Here is a 13595-nt window from a genome sequence, read left to right as displayed (position 1 = left end):
AGTTGTGTCCATAATTTGCAAAATGGCTTCAAATGACTTCTACTGAGCGTATTTTACAAAGATTCCACCGCATATAGCTATATTTTACGTTTTAAGACTAAATATTCCGGAAGTCTTGTTTTTGAGTTGGTGACGAGTCCGTACGTGACGTCACTGAAGGAACGCCCCTGACCGAAAAAAGGACACATTGTAGCAGTCCTTCCATCACGTCAATGCATTTTGCTGTACTTGTTTGGTCTGAAAACTTCGTGGCTGAAAACAGCCTGTGGAAACGGACTGATTAATTCCTTATACGGAGCTTTGTCGCCATTTTCTGCCTCTTTTTTAGTGCTCCATCCCCCCCCCCCCCTATTTCCTCAAAATGGCACTGAATAAATTCTTTAATCGATTGCAAACATGTATGCTTTCCTCTTCAGAACTATTTGAATCATATTCATAACTGGATGAGTAACAAGAAAGCATATTCTCCGAATCTGAAGGCATTGTTTTGATTCTCGAGCAAGGCAAGACGTCTTGCCGTGACACCACGAACATGGGGGCGGGACCTTCTCAAACTGGCCACTTCCGGTTTCAAATTGAAGTACTTTTTAGACACTTTAAGTCATTTTTATTGGTGTTTTGCATTTGACTAAAAATAGCATACTGCGTGTTATGGGTATTTTAGATGCTATAAAACGTTTTTCTGATGTCAGTTAGGAAACAAAAAAGTGATGTTGGTTGTCCTTTAAAGCATTAAATCTTTCCTATTAGCCCATTTAGGTAAGTGACCAAAATATGAGTGGATTTTTATCAGTCACTGTATTTATCATAAAATACACAAACTATTTCTTGGTTAGGGGCCTTTTTATTCAGATTTGTTGTAATTAAGTCTCTTTGCTGTTTTTATCATCAGTTTATGTACAGTTCCCAGTATAGGCACTATGTCATTACAAACTAATACAATCCATGTATTATGGCCTTACAAGATTGCATTGCATCCACTGCTTTTGAGAGTTTTTCAAAAATATATATGAGTGCAGGTGTATCTACACGATAAGTACTTTTATCAATGCTTCCCACAGCAATAATAATCAAGAACATGACATTCGGATGAGGTGGACAAGACTAAAATAAACACTTAGTTGAGATTAAATGGAATTTAAATGTGAAATACAGTACAGTACAGTAACTGAAGTTTTTGCAGTGTTTCTTTCGTACCACTAGAGGCACCCCTCGTGTCATCAGTGGAATTCGTACAGTACTTGGAGAATCACTGGCATGTGCTCATAAACTACATTCAGAACAATAAACCCTGACAATCTGAATCAGAAAGCCTTTAATAGTCCCACTGTGGGGAAATTTGCAAATTGTAATGTGAAGGAGCCCGCGATGAGAAGAAAGGAGCATCAGCACAAAGCGCCGATGCATACGTATATGTTCGCGGCTTGGAATTGAAGAGGATTTACGCTCTCTTTGGTCAATGGATGCTACAGCTTAGTGTTTGCTTTCAACATTTAGCTTGTAGTAGACAAGCACTTTTATCCTCTCATCTAGAACTGCTTCAACAACAAAGAGGGTGCAGAAAGTGCTTAAGATTGAATAACTGTGTCTTTGTGTTGTCATATTTTGTTCTTTTGACTTCAAGATGGCGTCGCGAGAGTGGCTGCCTTTCCAGCAGCTCCTGTATTTTGTTTTTCTACGTCTTCCTTTCCTTTCCTCTTCCTTCCATAACTTTGCTGCTGTGAAATGTAAATTTCTCCACTGTGAAACTAATAAAGGCAATCCAATCCAAACATTTGCACCCTCAGTAGGATACGGGCTTTAGTCTATGTCTGCTTTGAGAATCAGCATGAATCGTTCCGGTCACCCAACTGTATGTATAATGGAATAAACATGTCAATCGAATTAATATCACTTTGCTGCTGTGAAATGTAAATTTCTCCACTGTGAGACTAATAAAGGCAAATCCAATCCAATCCAATCCAATATTTCTTAACACTCTTTGCACTTTGTTATGTTACCACCCCGCCCCTCCCCTACATAGACACACCTTTTTTTCTTGAGTTGGCTCACTTAGCCCCTTCAACGTCATGGGACAGGGGTTTTAGTTCGTTAAGGGGAGCAACGACTTTGTTTCCCAACCGTGGAAGACATTTTAGGTCTTCTTCAGGAAGGCAAAGCAAAAGGAATCGCTGAGGAAAGGAGACACAAACAGGTTCATTCAACTCACAGATGACCTCATAGTTTCATTGCATCAATACTGTATTGAGGGAAGCATTATTAAAAAAAATGCTTATTTGTGATTATTCAGCTCATGTATTTCATGAAAAACAAAAGCCACAATGTCTGATATCCTGGCTAACGCGACCAAACATTGCGTATTCGGCTCACCTGACGAAGGGTCCCCTCTCCATGTATGAGCTTGTAGATCACAAAGAGCGGTATGAGGGAGAGGGAAATGGTGGCCAAGAACCAGCCCAGAATGTTGGCCCACAGCGGATAAACATACGTGCTGTTGAACTTCAAGGGAGAGTATCGGACGATGGAGAAGATGAAGGTGCCCTGCGGTGAGAGAAAACATTGGTTTAATTCAACCAAAAATTGAGAGGACTTTTGTTTCCATGTGTACCCATTTTGAAAAATGGCTTCTACTCTTTAGGGGTTGCAGTGCCAGAGCTTGTTGGAGCTGGCACTCCCGTTAAATTCAGTTCAAAAGAGGTGCACGTATTATATTAGATCTCCACTTGGGGATGATGTAAAGTTGCATAACCGTGACACGGTGAGGTGGGCGATGAAAAAAAAAATTAAGATGACAATAATAATACACATGCGTTCAATGAATTGATTTCTACAAATATTCAGAGATTATCCCATGAGGTTAACTCATTCACTGTCAGATGTGGAAAAATGTGTCCAGGATTCCAGGAAATTCCAGGAGACACAGAATATTGAGATTTAGGACGACATAAACATTGAATGCACCGTAAGAAACCTTAGATTATCTTCTTTCATCAGAAAAAAAGAGTTAATTCCCAGGTTATATAGGTCTGGAGTTATCTGAGCTTGAAATGGGGGAAATGCTGCAAATGCTGCCCCCTCATGGAAGGAAAAAAAACATTGCTACAGGTCTGACCAGTGCTTTATCGGCACCCCCAGCAAAAAAAAAAAAAAAAAAAAAAAAACAACAACAAATTCAGGAATGGCGCTTCACATCATATTTGGCAGTGAATGATTAATGAATGAAATCCATTTACAACTACCACACATTTCGTACCTTGGATTACATTCTCCAGAACATATTTTTATTTACAGGTCATATTTATCGTGTAGTACTACGGATATTGTCTTAAATACTGCATTCTTTTTCTTGGAAGTTGGCGGTTTCTTCTTGGGTGTCATTATTTGGCAAATAGCGTATTTTCCTGTGGATAAGGCGCACCGGAGTATAAATCGCACCCCCAATGAATGGTGTATTTTCAAATTTTTACCATTTATAAGACACACTGCGGTATAAGGCGCAACTTCAATGAATGACTTTTCCAAATAGTTTTCCAAATATAGTATATAATTATATACAAGTTTTCCAAATATAAGGCACACCATATTATAAGGCGGTACAGTAGTGGGTTATGCAATACTTCTACATGGGGAAATGAGTCTGTGGCTGATGACAGTCGTTTCGAGACCTGTTGTGGCTTGATATAACTTCATGTATAAGGCGCAGGGTCATCTTTAGAAGAAAATGAAGACTTTCGGGTGCGCCTAATACTCTGGAAAATACATGTACATAAAAAAAAGATGTTTCTTTTTTCAACTTGAATGCTTACAAAACACAAACAAGGAGTGAAGTAGCACCAGCAGAACTTCATCATTGACGAAGGACGATAGCCAATCATATCTTTGATGTTCCCATAGAAACGCTCGGCCCCTGTGATGTAAAACCAGAAACAATTTATATATTTTGACCCTGTCCCCTTACCACTCCCACATAGTGCATACCATAGACCCAACCGATGCTGACAGACTGGATGATGGAGAGCAGGAGCAAAGTGGTCCCACTGCAGACATAGAAATCCACCAACTGGAGCAGGTACAACCCTCCCTATGAGCAGAGCAGCAAAAATAAAGCTAACATTGAAGTAGAAAGTATGAATTTTAAAAATATATTTTTGCAGGTCATTAATCTGTTTGTCCCTATTAGCAGAGCAGCAAAAATAATGCTAACATTGTAGTATAAACTAGTATGCATTACAAAATGGAGGCCATTAATCTGTTTGTCCCTATGAGCAGAACAGCAAAATTAAGCTAACATTGTAGGATTAAGTATGGATTTTTAAAAAGCTTTTTGGAGGCAATTAATCTGTTAGTCCCTATGAGCAGAGCAACAAAAATAAAGCTAACATTGTTGTATAAAGTATGTATTTTTAAAAATTAATTTTTTGGAGGCCATTAATCTGTTTGTCCCTATTAGCAGAGCGGCACAAACAATGCTAACATTGTAGTATAAAGTATGGATTGTTTTTTTATTTTATTTTGGAGGGCATTAATCTGTTTGGTTGTCTGCAAAACTATGCTTTCAATAGTGTCATCACATTTTTTGGGGGGAACGGTTAGACATTTTGGGCAGACTCACAGTGTCGAGATGCAGGGTTCAATTCTGGCTGTGATTTTTCTGTGTGGAGTTAGCATTTTCTATCCGTGCCTGTAAGGATTTTCTGTGGGTACTCCAGTTTTCATCCCACATTCCCGAAACATGCGTGGCAAGTTAACGGAGCACTCTAAATTGTACCACGGTGTGAGTGTGAAGGCAAATGTTTGTTTGTGAGAATGAATCAGCTCTTATGAATCACCTCGGATGATGCATCGAGACATTTTAAAGAAATTTTGCACTCTCGTGTGTAATTACAGAAATCTGGCAAAAAAAACGCCTGAGGCACATTATATAATATATTCTAAAATACAATGATACCATTGTTCGGAATTCATTTTTCAATGTGTCCCGCTGCTGAACAACACATATGATCACAGCTGGACTTTTCCTAGCAATGAACTACACTGCCCTGCCAAAAGTATTCCCTTACCTGCCTCGACTCGCATATGGATTGAATTGCCGTACATATTGCAGCAACAGTTTCAAGTCACGTGTTGATTTTCTACAATGTTTCAATGTGTTTAAACCTCTTCATATGCTGAAACATTCAGAGTCCTTGCAAGTCGATAGTCGTCACTTCCACAGTCCTTAACTCATTCACTGCCAGACGTGCAAAAATGTGTCCACTCCAGAGCCAGGGTTTTGTCATTGACACTCAAATTCCAGGACCCACAGAATATAGAGTTTTAGGACTACATAAATATTAAAAAACAGCGTAAGAAATCTTAACTCTTTCCTTTCATCATAAAAAAAAAAATATTTAGTTCCTAAGTTATATGGGTCTGGGGTTAAATGAGCTTTAAATGAGGGTAGCTGTCCAAAATACAATGCAAAACAGTACATACATATTGGTTCATATCGCGCTTGAGTGAACGCTGGCGCGTATGGCTGCCGCTGCTCACCCACAGAAAAACTGATCCTATGACTAAAGTGACCTTGAGAGTTTTGAAAGGCGCTTAAAAATGAAATGTATTATTATTATTTTAACAACAACTGAAGCTGGAACAAAGCGCTAACATGGAAAAATGGGCCATGCTGCACCGTTGTAGAAAGGGAAAAACTTTTCCAGAGGTCTGACCAGCACACAAGCATGAAAAACTAATTCGGGAATGCCGCTCTCCATCATATTTTTAATTCCTGAATGAATGTGTGAATGGCAGTGAATGAGTTAATTTGTGCGAACTTTTCAAACATGGCTGTGCACTAATGCAAAAGGCAAGGTTCACCAATGCGACCAACATGTGCAATGTTTTTTATCAGTTCCTGATTCAGCATGGCCTTTCGACAAATGTGCCTTTAGACAAAAATTTGTGGGGGTGAGATCAGTAAATCTTGGACCAACCATTCCAAGCATCTGGAAACTGCTACTTTAACCACACACAATATGTATGTGAATAAAACATTGAGTTGGAGTTTCGTCTCGCCCAGTAAACTGGGAACTTTGCATTCATGTGAAGCAAGGAATGAAATAAAATATAGTTTTCCAACATGCTAATGTAATTTTCTGTGGTGGGATTTTCATCAATCAAAAAATGTACATCTTATGTAACACCCATTCCTACCGGGATGATAATGTAAGTTCACAGTTTGAGGGATATATGAAACAGTCCAGATAGCTTTATCTCACTAAATATTTGTAGTCGGTTACCAATCTGAAATGGAATACTGTACATTGATTCCAATCTCAGCAACAGATGCCATCATTTGCTTTTACAAACCTTCGTCACCAGAGAGAGTCCCAGCAGAAAGCAAACGGTACAGATCGCCAGTAGGACCAGCTCACGTCTGTAGCCTTGACGTAGGTAAGATGGATAAAGATCGACCAGGGATGTCATCAGACACTCCAGACCGACAAACTGTTCAGGGGGTGACGACATGAAAAAGGATATATTGAAACTCCTTGGGGTCCTTATTTTTCAGAGAATTCCCGCTTACCTGACTGTCCAAGCCGAGTAGAATGATCATAAGGAAGAAACACACGGCCCACACCTGCGGCAGGGGCATCATGGCTACAGCACGTGGGTAAACAATGAAGGCAAGACCCGGACCTAAATTGGTGTACATAAAAATAAATTTGAGAATTGTGTTTTGACTAAGTTGAGGCTTTGACAATTAGCCGCCATCTGGAGAGACTACTTGAATTAAATTTGAAGATTGAATCGTTTTTTTTACAGTTTTCTCAAACAGGAAGACATAATGTATCAGAATCAGAAACCCTTCAATAGTCCCACAATGGGGACATTTTCAATCTACAGCCGCAAAATTGAAATGGGGTGTGTGAAAGGATAAAAACAAGGTATTCTACGCATATAGAAATGTCAGAAGACTGAAATGTTTAGCGGTGCAAAATGTTTAATAAAAAATGTACAGCAAATTACCGTATTTTCTTGTGTATAAGGCACACAGGAGTGAATTGAGTATTTTCAAAGTTTTTCCATATATAAGGTGCACCTTCAATGAATGAGCATTTTTTCCCCAAATATAATACATAAATATATAATGTTTTCCAAATATAAGGCACACCATATTATAAAGCACTACTATAGAGGCAAGTGTTATGCACTACTTCTTCTACAGGGGGAATTGAGTCGGTGGGTGGCTGCTGACAGTAATTGTGAGACCTGTTTTGGCTCAACAATTGAAGAAAATCAAGGCTTTTGGGTGCGCCTCATACACCGGAAAATACGGTAGCGAGCCACGGAATGAAGCAGTTAGTACTTGCCTGATTGTGCTACTTCTGAAATGTCAATGCCTGTCTCGTAGGTCATGTACCCCAAGATAGAGAAAATGGCAAACCCTGCCACAACACTGGTGGCACTGTTCAGCAAACACAAGTGGAAACAATCCCTAAAAGACAAACACATCCATTAGTACAGAGTTCTGCCTCTTTTTTTAGTTGGCAATATAATTTGAAACAAAAAGAAAAGCAACACGGAGGAACTCCCAGAATGTGTGGCTCTTGTAACTTAAACACAATCCTTTCCAAGAGACAATTGGACATCGGAACGATCTGCATGATGAAAATTCCCATGAAATCTGAAATAATTCGTTCCTGCTGTTGAAAACCTTCACTATACATGTGTAATCATATTTTTTTTACTTGTAACAGTTGTTGTTGTACGTATTGTAACTCCCAAGAGAGGTAAGGAACCCGAGGCCGATCGCGTAAGAGAAGAAGATCTGAGTGCCGGCGTCCAACCACACCTTAAAACACGAAAGGGAAAAAAAAACATAATGTTAGACTGAAAATTGTATTTCATTTGCTTATACACCTTCGGGGGATTAACTCATTGACTGCCAGACGATGTGGAAAAATGTCAACTCCAGTGCCAGGGTTTTTGTCATTGTCACTTGAATTTCAGGACCCACCGAATATTGAGTTTTAGGACTACATAAACATTCAATACAGCGTTAGAAACCTTAGACTATCTTTTTTTTTAATCAGAAAAAAGAGTTAATTCCTAAATTATATGGGTCTGGAGTTATATGAGGTTGAAATGAGGGCGGCTGTCCAAGATGCAATGCAGTACTGGTTTATATAGCTGAAGATGAAACAAAGCGCTACCGAAATGCTGCCCCCTTGTGGAAAAGAAAAAAGCGTTACCAGAGGCCAGGGCCAGCGTTTTATCGGCACACAAGCATAAAAAAAAAAAAAAACGAACAAATTCAGGAACGGTGCTGTACGTCATATTTTCAATTCTCGAAAAAATTGTGAATGGCAGTGAATGAGTTAAAAACACATTTTGAAATTCAGAATTAAAACTCAGATGTCACTGGAATGTCTGTCTGACTCATCATTTTTCTGACTCTTAGAACAATTTACTGTATTTTCCGCAGTATAAGGCACATTTTCAGTGAATGATATATTTTCAAACTTTTTCCATATATAAGGTGTACCTTTAACGAATGACATATTTTAAAGCTTTTTCCAAGTATATGGCACACTGGATTCGAAGGTGCATGGTGAGCATTTGAAAAAAAGAAGGCTTTTAGGTGCGCCTAATAGCGCGGAAAATACGGTAGCTAACGAATCCACATGGAGGTAAACAAGCGCGCAATGCTTTTATTACTCACGGAGTAAGTCTAAAGGATTCTCTTTCTTTCTGAGTTATTTTTCCACATGAAATGTTCTTGAAGTCAAATAAATGGGACAAAATACAGCAGGCGACTGTGCGCCTATTCTTACCTGCGGATCTGATAGGCGTGTGACATTAGGGTAGATGTAGTAAATCATCCCGTCCGTTGCTCCCGGCAACGTCACACCGCGTATAAGTAAAATCAGCAGCATAGCATAAGGGAAGGTTGCTGTGAAGTAGGCTGCCTGGATAAAAAGAAACAACAGCCAAATGTAAGTGATTGGATTAAAATTGTCCTTCAACCTGTTATTCGATGATCCGAATGTGATTTACGCACTCGGAAAGTGGAGTATCTTTCTCAAAATTCTTTGAAATGGTGACTGAATCAGCAAAATGTGTTGGTTGCAGGCAAGTGGTGCACTTCATTTTGCCCCCGTTGAACTTTATGCGTTTTAAAGGCTAAATTCATCTATTTGAACGATTGGCTTTGGATGCTCTTTTCATTCACAGCTGAAGCCAAAGCAGGGTGGTCCAACTACGTGTGAGACAGACTTCAAACAGTTGAGCGCGCTGCCTGGAGGATGATTGCATGTCAACACACACCTCAATCTGAAATGGTTTGGTAGAGACAGATGTTACTACCTCATTTGCTGGATGCGACAGCTAATGTTTGCCATGAGACGTGTTGAACTACAAAAGAACTCTTGGTCAGCTTTGTGAATCGAAATGAATTTCAGCTGTGAATCCCGATGACATCACACATCAGATGTGGTTGTTGTTTGAATCAGTTTTTTTGGAATGAGGTCCCGGAAGATGTATGTATATATGTATGTATAAAGAATCCTCGTCTCACCCCCCATGGGAAGTGTCTGTCCCCCATTTTTTAGCTCGGGTCCTCTACCAGAGGCCAGGAAGCTTGAGGGTTCTGCGCAGTATCCGTGCTGTTCCCAGCACTGCGCTTTTCTGGACCGAGATATCCGATGTTGTTCCCGGGATTCTGTTGCAACCACTCGTCGAGTTTGGGGGTCACTGCCCCAAATGCGCCGACCACCACAGGCACAACTGTCACCTTTACTTCCAGGCCCTCTCCAGCTCCTCTCTGAGCCCTTGGTATTTCTTGAGTTTCTCATGTTCCTTCTTTCTGATGTTTCCATCACTCGGGACCGCTACATCCACGACAACGGCTTTCCTTTGCCCTTTATCTATGACCACGATATCTGGTTGGTTGGCAATTACCATCTTGTCAGTCTGTATCTGGAAGTCCCACAGGATCTTTGCTCGGTCATTCTCTACTACATTACATTTTGACCTTGGGGTTTCCAGTCCATACTCTGCACAGATGTTTCAGTATGTCATTTTGTTGAAGAATACTGTAACATAGCGGGAGCCTTTTCCTCATCATTTGATGACCTTTGGTGACCAGCATGGGATCGTCAAAATATTGATGATACTGCACACTTATTCATACAGCAACCAAAATAAGTAGATCCATCTGTTAGGACTTGCTCAAACATGATAGGGGCATTGTTTTGGTGAACTGTCCTAAACTTTTAAATAAAATGCTGCACCCTATTGATGTGCAGCTGGAAACATTAGGTGTCCTTATTAAGGGGGTGAAGACCCTCCTTTCAGCGGGCCATTTCAGAATTCTACTGGGGCCATCTAAAATGTTTATATTTCGTTGATATACAAGATCAGCATATTTGTTGAACGGCCACGATTTTATAAAGCGACACTAAACTACAAAAACTACCATTTGGTTAAAATAAATAAATAAATAAATAAATAAATAAATAAATAAATAAAGTACTATTTATAATTCCATTTGCACTTGAATTTGAGCGCAAATCTGAAGCAAATACAATGGACACAATCTTAGCATCAAACTTGAACAAAGACGACTTTAAGGGCTTTACTTTTTTTATTAGAATTGCACTGTATCGGATGTTTTCTTTGTCCATAAGCACCCCACCCTTGCTATCATTTCTTATATAACTGTTACAGTGGGAAACGTAACAAAATTGTATGCAACACTTGAGGGGAAGGACACAAGTTTTTGTCTTGGATAAACCGAAACAATCAAACTATGCTGAAACTCAGCCATAAATATTGCTCACGGCTGAACTATTTCTAACCTTCCCGGTGGATTTGATCCCCTTCCAAATGCAAAAGTAGCAGATGACCCATGCCAGGATAAGACACAAGACCAGCTCCCACCTCAAGCTTCCCATTTCCTCAATACCACCAGAGATGTTCAGCACTCTGCGCCTGAGGAGAGCACACGGATGGCGCAATGGAGCCAACGCGTTGGCACAACATTATTCATGAGGGAGGGAAAAGTGATGGAAGGGTGACAGTGCAGCGGGAAAAGGAAAATTTATACTTGAGGGGTGAGGAGACCGATGGTAATGGTGACAGGCGGGAAAAGAAAAGTACTCCAAAGGGGCCCAATATCGTCGACTAGGCGTGCTTACTCCCAAAACTCCACAACAGGCAGAGTGGTGTTGTGCTTTTGTGTCACGCTGAGGCTCTGATTTGCAATGCTGACGTCCATGCATGAGTCTATAAGGCAAGGACATAACATATAACAAACAGTGCGACAAATCAAATAAAAAAGAGGGTTTTGCCATGCAAGCTTAGTAAGATTCCTTCAAAATAATGTGAAAAATATGCAATATACAAAATGCAAACCATATACAAAATAATGGTATGGCGCACAAACTCCCTTTCGGTTCATGTTTCTAAAAACAAAGCTCAAAGCTGCTTGAGTATTCGTGGAACTTTTGGCATTTAGTGTAGAGTTGCTTGATAAACGCAAATACGCTTCTCGTGGTAACTGTGCAACGTAAAATGACATAAATATACTTTCAAAGTATCTCCCATAACTACAAATTAATGTAGCCTAAATGTGAATCACTCTCTGTGGAAAGTGTTTTTAATACAACTGACTGAAAAATGAGATAACCACAACATCATAATTATTTCCGTTCTACGCTGCAAGGGCACCCACCTGTGTTCCAGTAATTTCCACAAGTGGCCCAAGGCAAATCCACACTGAAGGAGGAGAACAAATAAAAGAAGGCCCACGCGATGATAGTAATGTAGGATGTGGCTCCGAATGCAATGATTAGGTGACTCGCATAGCCGATGCCTGCAAATAGAGTGTAACATATCTCGATTGGAACAATTTAAGAATTCCAGGCGTAAATCCACTGCGTAGATCCGTGCGTAATTACGCACGGAATCCACTTCTTACGCCACTCTCGAAAACTGCTAAATGTTGAACTCAAATGCAAATATGCACCCTGAAAAAGTGGACAAATCTTCTTCCAACACGTAATACCCCCCTGGTTTGTGTACTGCCCCATGGCGGTCTCGAGGAAGAACAACGGGATCCCGCAGGTGACCATGAACAAAACATACGGAATGAAAAACACACCTGCAAAGAAATAATTTCAGGTCTCAATAAAAAGCAATAAATCAAAGAAAGACTCAAGTAAGCAAATAAACGACACCTCCCTCCAAAAATAAGCTTACCTCCGCCGTTTTTGTAGCACAAATAAGGAAATCTCCATACGTTGCCCGGTCCAATGATAGCCCCCATTACCGTGAGCATGTACTCGGCTTTCGTGCTCCAATAACCCCGTCCCTCTGTTTCTCTTGGCTTCTTCAATCCTCCATTGGGCACACAACCATCCTTCTCTTGTGTGAACATTTCTTCTAAACTTAAAAGTTGAAATTGAATTCGGATAAATACGGTTTTGGCGTTTAAATTTGCCCTCGAGAATCTTCAGTTGGTCGCACTTTTCTCAATATAACAGTGTTGTCTGAGACAGTAGCTACTTAAGTATGTGAGTGAAGGAGGAAGGACTGGGTTCCACCTTTGGGATGTCCCAGCTTGGTGATTTATTATCTGTTGATCACGTAGAAAGGCAGGAAATACTATAGCGGTGATAGTTGTGTGAAATTGATACATAATGAGTTATTTTGCATATTTTTGCAACAAAGATTTTGCTTTTGGAGTCATTCTCTGGGAGAATTGTTCCAAAGCATGTGCTCATTTTCTTGTAATAAAGTTCTGAAAATTATCAAATAGTTTCAGATTGTCAACACTGACGTTATAGCTGAGCAAGCAGCCTAAATACATAAACTATACAGGTAATATATCTTAGGAAATGACTGTTTCAAAGAACGGTTGTTTTGCTTATGCTTCATTTTGTGGACTGGTATTCACAGGGTTATGTTAACTTGAAATGCTCGGGTCGAAGTGTGAAGTTCCAAGTCAGCGTGAGAGTGAAGAGAGGATCGGTTCAACAGTGATCCTATTCCATCACAGATTGTTGTTGTTGTTGTTGTTGTTGTTGTTGTTGTTTTTATGTGTGTACTTGCAACACACTATAGTTCTTGCCAAAAGGTGGAAGGGAGGGCCATCACTGTACCCACCTCAATAGACTTTGCATATTGGATTGGATTCGCCTTTATTCTCGCAGTGGAGAAATTTATATTTCACAGCAGCAAAATTATGGGAGAGAAAAGGAACAAGTAGGAAAAAAAATACAGGAGATGCTGTAAAGGCAGCCACAATCGCGGCGAGATCTGGAATGCAAAGGAACAAATATGGAAATGGCAGGTGATTGTTGGCAAATTTAATAAACATCCATTACTTGCCACACATTCCTGAAGCCTCTTCATTGCTGCTCGAAGACGTTCTGACCAAAATTCTCCTTGTTTTATTTCTTCGAATCACTTATGGAAGGACATCCTTTTTTTTTTTTTTTTTTTTTTTTTTTTTTGGGGGGGGGGGGGTTGTGACTTTATTTGTTGTTCTTTGATATCCTGTACATGTTGCTGTGGAAAATAAACTAATACCATTGAATAACATTATACTG

General features: G+C 39.9%; 1 protein-coding gene across 2 annotated transcripts; it reads right to left on the bottom strand.

Annotated features, from left to right (window-relative positions):
- Nucleotides 1-50: 50 nt before the first annotated feature.
- Nucleotides 51-12519, bottom strand: LOC148886487 (sodium- and chloride-dependent GABA transporter 2-like). 2 transcript variants are annotated; one of them, XM_089016675.1, is made up of 14 exons: nt 12244-12519; nt 12011-12145; nt 11717-11857; nt 11181-11268; nt 10842-10974; nt 8817-8951; nt 7731-7834; nt 7353-7477; nt 6566-6678; nt 6349-6486; nt 3979-4081; nt 3807-3907; nt 2371-2541; nt 51-2171 (listed from the first exon to the last, which is right to left on the bottom strand). In XM_089016675.1, exons 1-14 carry the CDS (start codon nt 12419-12421, stop codon nt 2049-2051), a joined length of 1788 nt encoding a protein of 595 aa, XP_088872801.1. In that variant the 5' UTR covers nt 12422-12519; the 3' UTR covers nt 51-2048. The 2 variants fall into 2 exon arrangements, with proteins under 2 accessions (XP_088872801.1, XP_088872802.1); XM_089016676.1 differs by having other exon boundaries at nt 11717-11860; nt 12057-12145; nt 12244-12422.
- Nucleotides 12520-13595: the final 1076 nt, after the last annotated feature.

Source organism: Hippocampus bargibanti, linkage group LG16 (assembly GCF_051943395.1).
Source record: "Hippocampus bargibanti isolate YZ-2025 linkage group LG16, ASM5194339v1, whole genome shotgun sequence".
NCBI lineage: Eukaryota > Metazoa > Chordata > Actinopteri > Syngnathiformes > Syngnathidae > Hippocampus > Hippocampus bargibanti.
This window is presented reverse-complemented; position numbering and strand designations above follow the sequence as displayed.